General features: G+C 45.1%; 1 protein-coding gene across 4 annotated transcripts in view; it reads right to left on the bottom strand.

The window, feature by feature from the left end:
• Nucleotides 1-14,573, bottom strand: part of ANO7 (anoctamin 7) — a 190,254-nt gene that overhangs the window by 143,551 nt on the left and 32,130 nt on the right. For 2 of the 4 annotated variants that reach the window (XM_029617122.1, XM_029617126.1), the window contains exon 2: nucleotides 12,753-12,913. In XM_029617122.1, coding sequence (XP_029472982.1) covers nucleotides 12,753-12,866 — 114 coding nt within the window. In that variant the 5' untranslated portion in view covers nucleotides 12,867-12,913. Of the gene's footprint in view, nucleotides 1-12,752; nucleotides 12,914-13,945; nucleotides 13,971-14,031; nucleotides 14,151-14,573 lie in introns of those variants that run through there. The other 2 variants (XM_029617125.1, XM_029617124.1) reach the window with 2 other exon arrangements.

The following is a 14,573-nucleotide window of genomic DNA, read 5'->3' as shown; positions in this document are numbered from 1 at the left end:
CACCCGATCCCGCACAGGCATTTTCAAAAATCTTCCAAACACGGACACAGGCTAGAGAGGTAGATTGCTTACGAGCCCGAAGAAGTGTGGAGATCACTTCTTCTTTGTAGCCCTTTTTCCTCAATCTGCGCCGTTCAGCCATGCCGCTAGACAGAAGCGATGCACCTGGTCGAAAAATACGGGACCCTGCCGAAGGAGGCAGGGGAGGTGGCCAAGGTGTAGAGGACCGTCCAACACCAGATTTCCCAGATCCGCGAACCACGGTCTGCAGGGCCACTTGGGTGCCACGAGAATGACCGGCACCCGGTGGAGCTCTATTCGTCTGAGAATCTTTCCCACAAGAGGCCACGGAGGAAACACGTAGAGGAGAACGTCGCGAGGCCAAGGGAGGACCAGAGCATCCACACCTTCCAAGCAATGCTCCCTCCAATGACTGAAGAACCTGGAAGCTTTGGCGTTGCTCAAGGTTGCCATCAGGTCCATCGCTCCATCGGATAACTCCCACTCGCCGGGATCAAGGCACTGTCAACTGAGGATGTCGGCTTGCACATTCTCCTTGCCCGCTATATGGGAAGCCGCTAGATGATCCAGGTGCCGTTTTGCCCAGGCAAAGAGCCTGCTGGCCTCCAATGCCACCAGACTACTCCTGGTACCCTCCTGACAATTGATATAGGCTAAACCAACCACAAGCAACCGAGCTGCGGCCAGCATTCAAACAGTAAATGTAGAAACCCAACACGAATGCTGGAATGAAGAAATACAGTCCCTGATATTTCAAATGAGTATATAATTGCAAAGTTTATTTTATTCAAAAGTCGGCAACTCCATTGTTAAATGAACAGTCTTGTATGCACGCAGGGTCCCCCGACACGGACCCGTGTTTCGCCAGCGGCTGCGTCGGGAGGGATGCCCACAGTGTTAAACAGGAAAATCTAAAAACAAATTATAAGGGACTGTGTGAACAATGGTAGCGGTACAGAGTGAATACAGATAAATGCACGTATAAGTTATTACCTTTAGATGGTGTTCATAAGTTCATGGCATGGAGTGCAATGGAGGAAAGATCACAATCAACTTAAAAGCTGTCAAAACTCGCGCCAACCAGATTCTACAGACCAATCAGAGTAGAGGAACAACCGACCAATCACAGGTGGAAGGGAAACAGCTGTAGCCTATCAAAATCATGTGAAATGAAACCATTCGATTTCTTTGTTGAGGCCCTTAGGTAACACAGTATCTAAACGATGTATCCATCGTTGTTCACAGCGTAGCAGAGAAATGTCAAAATCACCCCCTCGCAAGGAGGGGGAAACAATTTCTAGAACAAAGAAAAATAAATCAGATACTGTGTGGGATTGTGATAACCAATGATCAACAAGAGGGGCCAGGATACGGGAGTGTTTTATATTAGACCTGTGTTCAATCATCCGGGTGCGAATCTGTCTCTTGGTTTTCCCCACATATAGCTTGTCACAAGGACAGCGTATAATGTAAACTACGCCAGCTGAGGCGCAGTCCGAATCTTGACGCAGGATATAGCTCTTTGCGGTAAGGGGTTCAATAAACTGAGACAGTGTGGTAGTGTGTTTACATACCGAACAGCTTCCACAGGGTCTGTGAGTTCCCATCTGAGTGCCACTGGGGCGGTTTTGTAAGAAATCTGAACTAGTCAGGATGTCCCGGAGATTTCTCCCCCTACGATACGTGAATCTCAAAGAGCTTTGAAACATGCTAGAAAGGGCTAAAGCAGACCAGTGTTTTCTAAGGATAATTGATATCGCGTGACTAGATGGTGAAAAAGGCAAAATACAATTCAACGAAGAGTTATCTTCTCTTCGTGCAGGGAGGAATAACCAATCCCGGTTTACATATAGGGCTCTCTTATAGGCAGATCTTAAAACTTTATAAGGGTACCCTCTCAACCTAAACCGGGCAAACATCTCCTTAGCTTTTTCTACATAGTCAGTCGTCGTTGAACATAGTCTGCGCAGCCTTAAGAATTGTCCGGTGGGAATATTCTTCTTAAGGTTTTTTTGGATGACAGCTGTCAAACTTTAATATGGTGTTGCGGTCGGTTATTTTGCGGTAAATAGTGGTAGAAAAACCTGAACCAGTGTTAGAAATTAGTAAATCCAAAAAAGGTATCTCTGAGTGATGTAAGCAAAAACTAAACTGTAACCCTCATCTACAGTTTAGTTTTTGCTTACATCACTCAGAGATACCTTTTTTGGATTTACTAATTTCTAACACTGGTTCAGGTTTTTCTACCACTATTTACCGCAAAATAACCGACCGCAACACCATATTAAAGTTTGACAGCTGTCATCCAAAAAACCTTAAGAAGAATATTCCCACCGGACAATTCTTAAGGCTGCGCAGACTATGTTCAACGACGACTGACTATGTAGAAAAAGCTAAGGAGATGTTTGCCCGGTTTAGGTTGAGAGGGTACCCTTATAAAGTTTTAAGATCTGCCTATAAGAGAGCCCTATATGTAAACCGGGATTGGTTATTCCTCCCTGCACGAAGAGAAGATAACTCTTCGTTGAATTGTATTTTGCCTTTTTCACCATCTAGTCACGCGATATCAATTATCCTTAGAAAACACTGGTCTGCTTTAGCCCTTTCTAGCATGTTTCAAAGCTCTTTGAGATTCACGTATCGTAGGGGGAGAAATCTCCGGGACATCCTGACTAGTTCAGATTTCTTACAAAACCGCCCCAGTGGCACTCAGATGGGAACTCACAGACCCTGTGGAAGCTGTTCGGTATGTAAACACACTAACACACTGTCTCAGTTTATTGAACCCCTTACCGCAAAGAGCTATATCCTGCGTCAAGATTCGGACTGCGCCTCAGCTGGCGTAGTTTACATTATACGCTGTCCTTGTGACAAGCTATATGTGGGGAAAACCAAGAGACAGATTCGCACCCGGATGATTGAACACAGGTCTAATATAAAACACTCCCGTATCCTGGCCCCTCTTGTTGATCATTGGTTATCACAATCCCACACAGTATCTGATTTATTTTTCTTTGTTCTAGAAATTGTTTCCCCCTCCTTGCGAGGGGGTGATTTTGACATTTCTCTGCTACGCTGTGAACAACGATGGATACATCGTTTAGATACTGTGTTACCTAAGGGCCTCAACAAAGAAATCGAATGGTTTCATTTCACATGATTTTGATAGGCTACAGCTGTTTCCCTTCCACCTGTGATTGGTCGGTTGTTCCTCTACTCTGATTGGTCTGTAGAATCTGGTTGGCGCGAGTTTTGACAGCTTTTAAGTTGATTGTGATCTTTCCTCCATTGCACTCCATGCCATGAACTTATGAACACCGTCTAAAGGTAATAACTTATACGTGCATTTATCTGTATTCACTCTGTACCGCTACCATTGTTCACACAGTCCCTTATAATTTGTTTTTAGATTTTCCTGTTTAACACTGTGGGCATCCCTCCCGACGCAGCCGCTGGCGAAACACGGGTCCGTGTCGGGGGACCCTGCGTGCATACAAGACTGTTCATTTAACAATGGAGTTGCCGACTTTTGAATAAAATAAACTTTGCAATTATATACTCATTTGAAATATCAGGGACTGTATTACTTCATTCCAGCATTCGTGTTGGGTTTCTAAATTGATATAGGCTACCATGGTGGAGTTGTCACAGAGGACACGCACCGCCTTGCGGTGGATTAGTGGCAGAAAAGCCTTGAGGGCCAGGAGCACCGCAAGAGCTTCCAGATGCTTGATGTGCCAGCGTGACTGGGCTGGGGACCAGTAGCCCTGCGTCATCTGGGACTGACAGACCACTCCCCACCCGGAGAGACCGGCATCCGTCGTAACTATGAACCACTGCGGAGTCAGCAAGGGCATCCCCTTCAAGAGATGCACCGGAGATAGCCACCATTGTATGTCTGCGATGGTAGAGTCGGAGAGTGGTAGAGTCGGAGAGTGGTAGAGTCACCTGGAACTGTTCGGACACTGGCTTCCAGCGGGATAACAATGCTTTCTGCAATGGTCGCATATGCGCAAAGGCCCAGGGGACCATGTCGATAGTGGAGGCCATAGTCCCCAGAACTTGCAGATAATCCCACGCCATGGGAAGTGAGAGAGAAAGAAGATTGTTCACTTGGTCGATGAGCTTGAGTACCCGAGCATCCGGGAGAAACACTTTCCAGACTTGGGGGTCAAAGCGAGCTCCCAGGAATTCCAAGACCTGGGAGAGCTGGAGATTGCTCTTGGGGAAGTTGATTATTCAGCCGAGAGAGGTGAGGAGAGCCAGGAACCTCTCGACGGCTAACCTGCAGAGAGTCGGAGGCTTGGCCCGCACAAGCCAGTCGTCCAGATAAGGGTGTACTAGGATTCCCTCCCGGCGAAGTGCGGCCACCACGACCACCATAACCTTGGTAAAAGTGCGGGGAGCAGTGGCGAGGCCAAAGGGCAGAGCTTGGAACTGAAAGTGTTGGTCCAGGATGTGGAAGCGGAGATACCGCTGATGCTCTTGACGAATCGGGATGTGCAAATAAGCCTCTGTCAGGTCGAGGAAGGCCAGATATTTGCCTGGATGAACCGCCGCAATGACCGCCCTCAGGATTTCCATTCGAAAATGGGACACTTGAGGTCCAAGATTGGACGAAAGGAATCATCCTTTTTGGGTACGACGAAGTAGATGGAATACTGGCTGGCGCCTTGTTCCTCCAATGGCACTGGGACTATTGCTCCAAGAAGTTGTAGCCTGTCAAGGGTCTGACAGACAGCAGGCCTCTTTTGTCGGCCGCAAGGAGAAATGAGATAGAGATCCGGTAGGTCCCTGGCAAAAACCCCAAAAAGTAGCCAGAAGCTAGAAATAAGCTAGGAGCAGTGTATACCTAACTAAAAAAGTTGAATAGTTCAGCTCAGTTACTCACCTTGGAAAGGTGTTGAGGTAGTGTGATTGGGTTTGAATAGGGACCAACATTTGCTAATCAAGAGAGCAGTGAATCACTCTGGCTGACTAACTGAAATTAGACTGTTTGTATTTCCCAACCCTCCCACCCTTAGCTCATCCCTTAATTTATAGGCAGGTGCCACTTTCACCAAAAAAAAAAAAAAAATCAACAAAAACTTTATTGAGAATTTGATCAGATCCCGGTAGGCCATACCAGACACATAGTGAATTCACTAATACATTTAAAGGACGTTAGACACATTCCTAATCCCATAGCAACCTAAAACTTAACTAGGAACTGATCAAAATTGAGATGAAGGCAGCAGACCAGCAGTAAGAGGGGGGCTTCCCAGTCTTTTGCATAGAGTGTCACATGATTGATTTTTTTACCCACCGGTGAGAAGTTGTACATGTGCATGCGATGCAAAGAGCTCCTGGCTCTCAGATAACGAGTCCAATCTCTGGAGGCTAGAGTGGCAGACCTGGAGAAGCTGAGGCAGACAGAGAGGTATATAGATGAGACCTTCAGGGACATAGTAGTCAAGTCTCAACTTCAGACTGGCAGCTCTGGTGCTGCCTTGGAGGAAGAGGGTCTCATGATGGGAGAGCACCAACCAGGTGCAGCAGGAAAGGATCCTGTAGCAAGGACCCGCTCTCCAGGTGATGCATTGTCCTTTTGCACTGAGGATATCTCCCCAAGGCCTACTGCCCAGGAGGGAAGGGTTAGGTCGGCCGTCATAGTTGGTGATTCAATTATTAGGAATGTAGATATCTGGGTGGCTGGTGGGCGTGAGGATCGCCTGGTAACATGCCTACCTGGTGCGAAGGTGGCGGACCTCACGCGCAACCTAGATAGGATTTTAGACAGTGCTGGGGAGGAGCCGGCTGTCGTGGTACATGTGGGCACCAACGACATAGAAAAATGTGGGAGGGAGGTTCTGGAAGCCAAATTTAGGCTCTTAGGTAGAAAGCTTAAATCCAGAACCTCCAGGGTAGCATTCTCTTAAATGCTCCCTGTTCCACGCGCAGGTCACCATAGGCAGGCAGAGCTCCGGAGTCTCAATGCGTGGATGAGACGATGGTGCAAGGAAGAGGGATTCAGTTTTGTTAGGAACTGGGGAACCTTTTGGGAAAGGGAGAGTCTCTTCCGAAGGGATGGGCTCCACCTTAACCAGGGTGGAACCAGACTGCTGGCGCTAACCTTTAAAAAGGAGAAAGAGCAGCTTTTAAACTAGAACAAAGGGGAAAGCCGACAGTCGCTCAGCAGCGCATGGTTTGGAGAGAGGTATCTTCAAAGGATACTAATGATACATTAGAATTAGGGCATCCAATAATTAGAAAAATAGTCCAAGTGCCTGTAACTAAAAACTCATCTGAGCTAAAAAATTCTAACTTATCCCTATCAATTAAAAAGCAGAATGAAAATACAAACGAAAAACAAACTTTGAAATGTCTGTATGCTAATGCCAGAAGTCTAAGAAGTAAGATGGGAGAATTAGAATGTATAGCAGTGAATGATGACATAGACTTAACTGGCATCTCAGAGACATGGTGGAAAGAGGATAACCAATGGGATAGTGCTATACCGGGGTACAAATTATATCGCAATGACAGAGAGGAGCATCCAGGAGGAGGTGTGGCGCTTTATGTCCGGGATGGCATAGAGTCCAACAGGATAAACATCCTGCATGAGACTAAATACAAAATTGAATCTTTATGGGTAGAAATCCCTTGTGTGTCGGGGAAGACTATAGTGATAGGGGTATACTACCGTCCACCTGGTCAAGATGGTGAGACGGACAGTGAAATGGTAAGAGAAATTAGGGGAGCTAACCAAATTGGTAGTGCAGTAATAGTGGGAGACTTCAATTACCCCAGTATTGACTGGGTAAATCTATCATCGGGACACGCTAGAGAGATAACGTTCCTGGATGGAATAAATGATAGCTTTATGGAGCAATTGGTTCAGGAACCGACGAGAGAGGGAGCAATTTTAGATCTAATTCTCAATGGAGCACAGGACTTGGTGAGAGAGGTAACGGTGGTGGGGCCGCTTGACAATAGTGATCATAATATGATCAAATTTGATTTAATAACTGGAAGAGGAACAGTGTGCAAATCCAAGGCTCTCGTGCTAAACTTTCAAAAGGGAAACTTTGATAAAATGAGAAAAATTGTTAGAAAAAAACTGAAAGGAGCAGCTACAAAAGTAAAAAATGTCCAAGAGGCGTGGTCATTGTTAAAAAATACCATTCTAGAAGCACAGTCTAGATGTATTCCACATATTAAAAAGGTGGAAAGAAGGCAAAACGATTACCAGCATGGTTAAAAGGGGAGGTGAAAGAAGCTATTTTAGCCAAAAGATCTTCATTCAGAAATTGGAAGAAGGAACCAACAGAAGAAAATAGGATAAAGCATAAACATTGGCAAGTTAAATGTAAGACATTGATAAGACAGGCTAAGAGAGAATTTGAAAAGAAGATGGCTGTAGAGGCAAAAACTCACAGTAAAAACTTTTTTAAATATATCCGAAGCAGAAAGCCTGTGAGGGAGTCAGTTGGACCGTTAGCTGATCGAGGGGTTAAAGGGGCACTTAGAGAAGATAAGGCCATCGTGGAAAGATTAAATGATTTCTTTGCTTTGGTGTTTACTGAAGAGGATGTTGGGGTGGTACCCGTAATGGAGAAGGTTTTCATGGGTAATGATTCAGATGGATTGAATCAAATCACGGTGAACCTAGAAGATGTGGTAGGCCTGATTGACAAACTGAAGAGTAGTAAATCACCTGGATCAGATGGTATACAGTACACCCCAGAGTTCTGAAGGAACTAAAAAATGAAATTTCAGACCTATTAGTAAAAATTTGTAACCTATCATTAAAATCATCCATTGTACCTGAAGACTGGAGGATAGCAAATGTAACCCCAATATTTAAAAAAGGGCTCCAGGGGCGATCCGGGAAACTACAGACCGGTTAGCCTGACTTCAGTGCCAGGAAAAATAGTGGAAAGTGTTCTAAACATCAAAATCACAGAACATATAGAAAGACATGGTTTAATGGAACAAAGTCAGCATGGCTTTACCCAGGACAAGTCTTGCCTCACAAATCTGCTTCACTTTTTTGAAGGAGTTAATAAACACATGGATAAAGGTGAACCGGTAGATGTAGTATACTTGGATTTTCAGAAGGCGTTTGACAAAGTTCCTCATGAGAGGCTTCTAGGAAAAGTAAAAAGTCATGGGATAGGTGGCGATGTCCTTTCGTGGATTGCAAACTGGCTAAAAGACAGGAAACAGAGAGTAGGATTAAATGGACAATTTTCTCAGTGGAAGGGAGTGGACAGTGGAGTGCCTCAGGGATCTGTATTGTGACCCTTACTTTTCAATTTATTTATAAATGATCTGGAAAGAAATACGACGAGTGAGATACTCAAATTTGCAGATGACACAAAATTGTTCAGAGTAGTTAAATCACAAGCAGATTGTGATAAATTGCAGGAAGACCTTGTGAGGCTGGAAAATTGGGCATCCAAATGGCAGATGAAATGTAATGTGGATAAGTGCAAGGTGATGCATATAGGGAAAAATAACCCATGCTATAATTACACAATGTTGGGTTCCATATTAGGTGCTACAACCCAAGAAAGAGATCTAGGCGTCATAGTGGATAACACATTGAAATCGTCGGTTCAGTGTGCTGCGGCAGTCAAAAAAGCAAACAGAATGTTGGGAATTATTAGAAAGGGAATGGTGAATAAAACGGAAAATGTCATAATGCCTCTGTATTGCTCCATGGTGAGACCGCACCTTGAATACTGTGTACAATTCTGGTCGCCACATCTCAAAAACGATATAATTGCGATGGAGAAGGTACAGAGAAGGGCTACCAAAATGATAAGGGGAATGGAACAGCTCCCCTATGAGGAAAGACTAAAGAGGTTAGGACTTTTCAGCTTGGAGAAGAGACGGCTGAGGGGGATATGATAGAGGTGTTTAAAATCATGAGAGGTCTAGAACGAGTAGTTGTGAATTGTTTTTTTACTCTTTCGGATAATAGAAAGACTAGGGGGCACTCCATGAAGTTAGCATGTGGCATATTTAAAACTAATCGGAGAAAGTTCTTTTCCACTCAACGCACAATTGAACTCTGGAATTTGGTGCCAGAAGATGTGGTTAGTGCAGTTAGTATAGCTGGGTTTAAAAAAGGATTGGATAAGTTCTTGGAGGAGAAGTCCATTACCTGCTATTAATTAAGTTGACTTAGATAATAACCACCGCTATTACTAGCAATGGTAACATGGAATAGACTTAGTTTTTGGGTACTTGCCAGGTTCTTATGGCCTGGATTGGCCACTTTTGGAAACAGGATGCTGGGCTTGATGGACCCTTGGTCTGACCCAGTATGGCATGTTCTTATGTTCTTAGGGGGCACTCCATGAAGTTAGCATGGGGCACATTTAAAACTAATCGGAGAAAGTTCTTTTTTACTCAACGCACAATTGAACTCTGGAATTTGTTGCCAGAGGATGTGGTTAGAGCAGTTAGTATAGCTGTGTTTAAAAAAGGATTGGATAAGTTCTTGGAGGAGAAGTCCATTACCTGCTATTAAGTTCACTTAGAGAATAGCCACTGCCATTAGCAATGGTAACATGGAATAGACTTAGTTTTTGGGTATTTGCCAGGTTCTTATGGCCTGGATTGGCCACTGTTGGAAACAGGTTGCTGGGCTTTATGGACCCTTGGTCTGACTCAGTATGGCATTTTCTTATGTTCTTATGACATCTACCCTGTAATTTGTTTAGATTTATTGATTCATATTTTTTTTAATTTATAAGGCTTTTCAAAACTTCCCTGCTAACTGGCCCATGACATCTCTGTATAACTAAAGTTGTCTGATTGCTAGATTAGACTGCAGAAAGCATTTATCCAGGTCAGAAATCTAATCAGCTGCTGATGTTATGGAGCGGACACCCTGTCCCATTACTCATAATGCCATCTGCCAACTCTGTCGCCCTGTTCTCTCTATATCCTCCTCCAGGTCACTGGTTCACAGGTTGGACAATCCTGAGCCCGACACAGATTTCTTTTTTTTTTTTATTTATAGTTTATTAAATTTTCTTCAACATTTTACAATGCAAAAAAGAAAAAAGAAAATATTGATTCACATCATCAAAACTTTAAAAAGAATATACTTTACACACTTTATATCATGTGGATACAATAACCAGCCCACTTAATGGGGAGCTTAAAGAAGAAATACAAAGGAAAATATATCATAACATGAATTTATTAGGAGATTGCCTATTATTATACCATTTATCCCCATTATTGGGGGGGGGGGGGGGGTCTACCATATCTATCCACCCTTATCTACAAGAAAAGATTCCAAATGAGGTGGTTCCAGAAACACAAATTTATTTTTTTGAAAAGTGATTAAACACTTACACGGGAATTTGAGATAAAAGGTGGCCCCTAGGGCTACCACTCTCTGTCTCAAATTCAAAAACTGTTTCCGCCTCATTTGAGTGTCTTTGGAAACGTCCGGAAATACTTGAATTTTCTGACCGCAAAATGAGATTTCTTTATTTCTAAAATATTTCTGGAGGACAAGGTTTTTCTCATTTTCCAAACCAAAAGTTACTAACAAGGTAGCTCTTTGTTTGGATATCATCAATAGATGATTCAAGAAAATCTGTTAGATTAGGACTAGCTGGCACTAAAATATCGATTCCCCCTTCAGGGGTCGATATATCCCTTTCTTTTTATAGGTAAATAATACATCTTTGAAATAGTTAATTCCTTTGTTATACCCAGAATTTCCCTTACATATTTGCTAAAAAGTTCTTGGGCAGATAATAATCTAATACATGGGAAATTCAAAAACCTCAAGTTATTCCTCCTAAGAATATTTTCATAACCCTTTAACTTCTTATAGATAATTAAAGACTCCTTTATAGATGCTGCGCTGGTGGCTTGTAATGTAGCAACCTGTAAGATATTTGACTCAGTCACAGTCTCCAAATGAACAATTCTTTTATTGTGATCTTCCAAGCTTTTCTTAGTTTCCACTGCCAAATTGGTGGACTGACTCATGGAAAGGGATAGCATCCTTTCCATTTTGGAGACCACCCTCCACACATCTACCAGGGTGATGTTATCTGGAGGGACTACTTCATCATTTAATTCACAAGGTAACATATTTCCCAACTCATTATTAGTAGAAGTCCCCTCCTGTGATCCTAGTATTCGAACTCTGGATTCAGGCGATGTTATGGCCACTATCTTGGGGTCAGAATCTCTGCTGACCTCACTATTTCCAGAGGATACATTAGGGGACTGGTCAATGGTGGGACTATCGGAGGCCCCCGAGGAAAAGGAGATGTCCGGAATGACTTCTCTGGTGTTCTGACTTACCCTCCCGGATGAAGTGTTGATCCATCGGGCCTGTAACATCTCTTCTCGTTGGTGTGGATATCGCCATCCTGACTTTTCTCTTCTTTCCCATCCAAATTTCAAACACAGGAAATGTCAAAACTAAAAGAAAAAAACTCGCCCAGGGGTGCGCCCTTGTGGTGCGTGGCTTCGGTGCGCCGCTGTCCTCGGTTTAAATAGGGGGCAGCAGCGCGTTGATGACGTCACAGGTAGGCGGGGTCTGGTCTCCGTTCCTCCATCGCGGCGTCCCTCTCTGCCGTGCGGCTCTTACCACGCTCTCGTTCTTTCAGCGCGGCTCTCCTCCAGTACAGCTCCCGCTCCTCCGCCGCTGTCCTCGGTTTAAATAGGGGGCAGCAGCGCGTTGATGACATCACAGGTAGGCGGGGTCTGGTCTCCGTTCCTCCGTCGCGGCATCCCTCTCTGCCATGCGGCTCTTACCACGCTCTCGTTCTTTCAGCGCGGCTCTCCTCCAGTACAGCTCCCACTCCTCCGCCGCTGTCCTCGGTTTAAGTAGGGGGCAGCAGCGCGTTGATGACGTCACAGGTAGGCGGGGTCTGGTCTCCGTTCCTCCATCGCGGCGTCCCTCTCTGCCGTGCGGCTCTTACCACGCTCTCGTTCTTTCAGCGCGGCTCTCCTCCAGTACAGCTCCCGCTCCTCCGCCGCTGTCCTCGGTTTAAATAGGGGGCAGCAGCGCATTGATGACGTCACAGGTAGGCGGGGTCCGGTCTCCGTTCCTCCGTTGCGGCGTCCCTCTCTGCCGTGCGGCTCTTACCACGCTCTCGTTCTTTCAGCGCGGCTCTCCTCCAGTACAGCTCCCACTCCTCCGCCGCTGTCCTCGGTTTAAGTAGGGGGCAGCAGCGCGTTGATGACGTCACAGGTAGGCGGGGTCTAGTCTCCGTTCCTCCGTCGCGGCGTCCCTCTCTGCCGTGCGGCTCTTACCACGCTCTCGTTCTTTCATCGCGGCTCTCCTCCAGTACAGCTCCCCCCGACACAGATTTCTGAGGGATCCTCCGCATTACACCTTCCCACTGAGAGCCAAAGACCCTTGGTGGTGGAGCTCTTTCACAACCCAAATTATCGTTTTCCCTTTACTCCTGCATTTTTCCAAATTTTTTAGCAGTTTAAACAAAGCCACCAAAACTAAATCCTCAAACGTTTGGAAATCGTGGCAATCCTCAAGTCACAACCTTAATAAACTCTAGCAATGGTGAGTTTCCTAATATTTTACTGCAAAATTCAACTACCACCTGTGACAGAAACAAATAATAGACAGTATGTATCATAAATAAATCATAACAGGGCTATGCATACATATAAAATGTACATGAGTGTTAGTGTCTGCCCCTCCCTGCCTCACTCCCATGCTGGTGCCGCAGTGCAAGGCATACCTCGAATTGGTCCGCATTACTGTCCGCTTCCAGACTCCCATAGCCATTGCTCTTGTCACGGTGCTCTTCGATCAGGACACTGCTGTCCTCAGACGGACCCTTCTTTCTCAGCATTGCTTTCCTTCACCGTTGCTTGCAGGGATGCCTCCTGCCCTGTACACCTAAAAGAAAGAGGGTGAGAGCATCCGCACTACCACTGGCACACAGAGTAAAACCCCCCTCGTTTCCCAGAATGCATCTGGGAACCCTACAGAACCAAAGGACCCAGTCCAGGATCCTAGAAGGTTAACATAGCTGACCATCCCAAATATGATAAACCTGCAGTATTGTTATCATGGGAGAAGGGCGAGTGACTGCTTAAGATGGTGGTGCTCCAGAACGTTTGCTGCTGCTGCTGCCCTATGGCTCAAAAACAGATTAAGTGCATGCTAGTTATTTAAATGAGTGGGATGTGTACTGGGACGGGTGCCTTTTAGCATACTTATACATGATCCTCTGAAAGCAAAACTATGCTCATAAATGGTTTTCCCACCCCACTCCGCCCGCTGGAACACCTCTTTGTAGTTCATGTAAAAGTACTCGCAGCCCAGCCCTTGAGCTCTGCTCTCAGCACCTCGCAGCAACAAGAGACACCAGCAGTGGCCCTTAACCATATGCATGCAGTGGAGGCAGTGCATGCAAATTTATCTCATGCATATTCATTGTAGATATCCTGAAAACCGGACTGGCTGGGGGTCCTCCAGGACAGGTTTGGGAACCACTGCCCTAGAGTTTTCAAGGTGGAAAGAGTGAGGAGAGGGTGCAATCTCAGGCAGCAGCAACAGTTGTGTGCAGGAAAGTAATTACAGATCCAGTGCAGGGGTCTGCTGTACATCCTATTTTTGGAGAGCCAAAGACAGGGAATCAAATCTGAATCTTTCCATCCTTATATTTTTCTTCTTTTCTTCATGCATGAATTCTATTACTAGTTTGCCAGAAAGCGATCTGGAAACCACATGATTGCCTGCTTTGTTTCATCGAGTTTGAAGGAGTCTTCATGCTTATGCTTCCAGTTAGTGTAGCACAGTGCCAAAAAGGTGCTACACCATTAAGGAGAAGAGGAGTCAGTACCCACACGGTACTCAAGCTTAAAGAAAACGGCAGGAGATTGTTCTGTACAGCAACAAATTTGAATTTTAGATTCAATTACTCACCTTTTCTAATTCTAAGCTCAAGGTGAGTTATGATTCAGGGAATGTAGTTATTTCCTGTTGAAGAGGACTTATGATCTAAGTTGTACCTGAGACAATGGAGAGTGGAGTAGTTTGCCTGAGGTTATAAGGTACATCTGTGGGAGAGGCAGGATTTGAACCCTGGCTTCCAGCCTGCTGCCCTGACCATTAGGCTGTTCCTGTATCAAGGAGTTGTTAAAGAGCTACAGGAGATCCAATTACTTGGTAACGTGACTGTGTAAGTGGAAGCCGCCGATTCAGCTCCAAGTAAATGCATTGTTTGCCAGAATGTCAGTTGAAGAGGTTTGTTTTTTTAAGCAAAGCTTTAAGCTGGAACACCATCCAGAGTGTGGGGAACGCCTTCTCAGAGTCCAGGTGCGTAAACCCTAGCCGTGAATTTTCCCCCACCGCTCAAGAATGAACCGGCACCCGCAGCCCTGTTTACAATGAGAATGTTGGAGGGGGGACTACGTACAGATCAGAGAGCCTGACATTGATGCCAGACAACATGGTGGAAAGTATTGTTTAGAACAATAATACTGAACATATGGATAGACATGGCTTAATGGGGCGGAACCAGAATGGATTTAGCAAAGGGATATCATGCCTT

This window comes from Rhinatrema bivittatum, chromosome 9, assembly GCF_901001135.1.
Source record: "Rhinatrema bivittatum chromosome 9, aRhiBiv1.1, whole genome shotgun sequence".
Classification (NCBI taxonomy): domain Eukaryota; kingdom Metazoa; phylum Chordata; class Amphibia; order Gymnophiona; family Rhinatrematidae; genus Rhinatrema; species Rhinatrema bivittatum.
The sequence above is the reverse complement of the archived record's forward strand: the minus strand, read 5'-3'. Positions and strand labels throughout refer to the sequence as shown.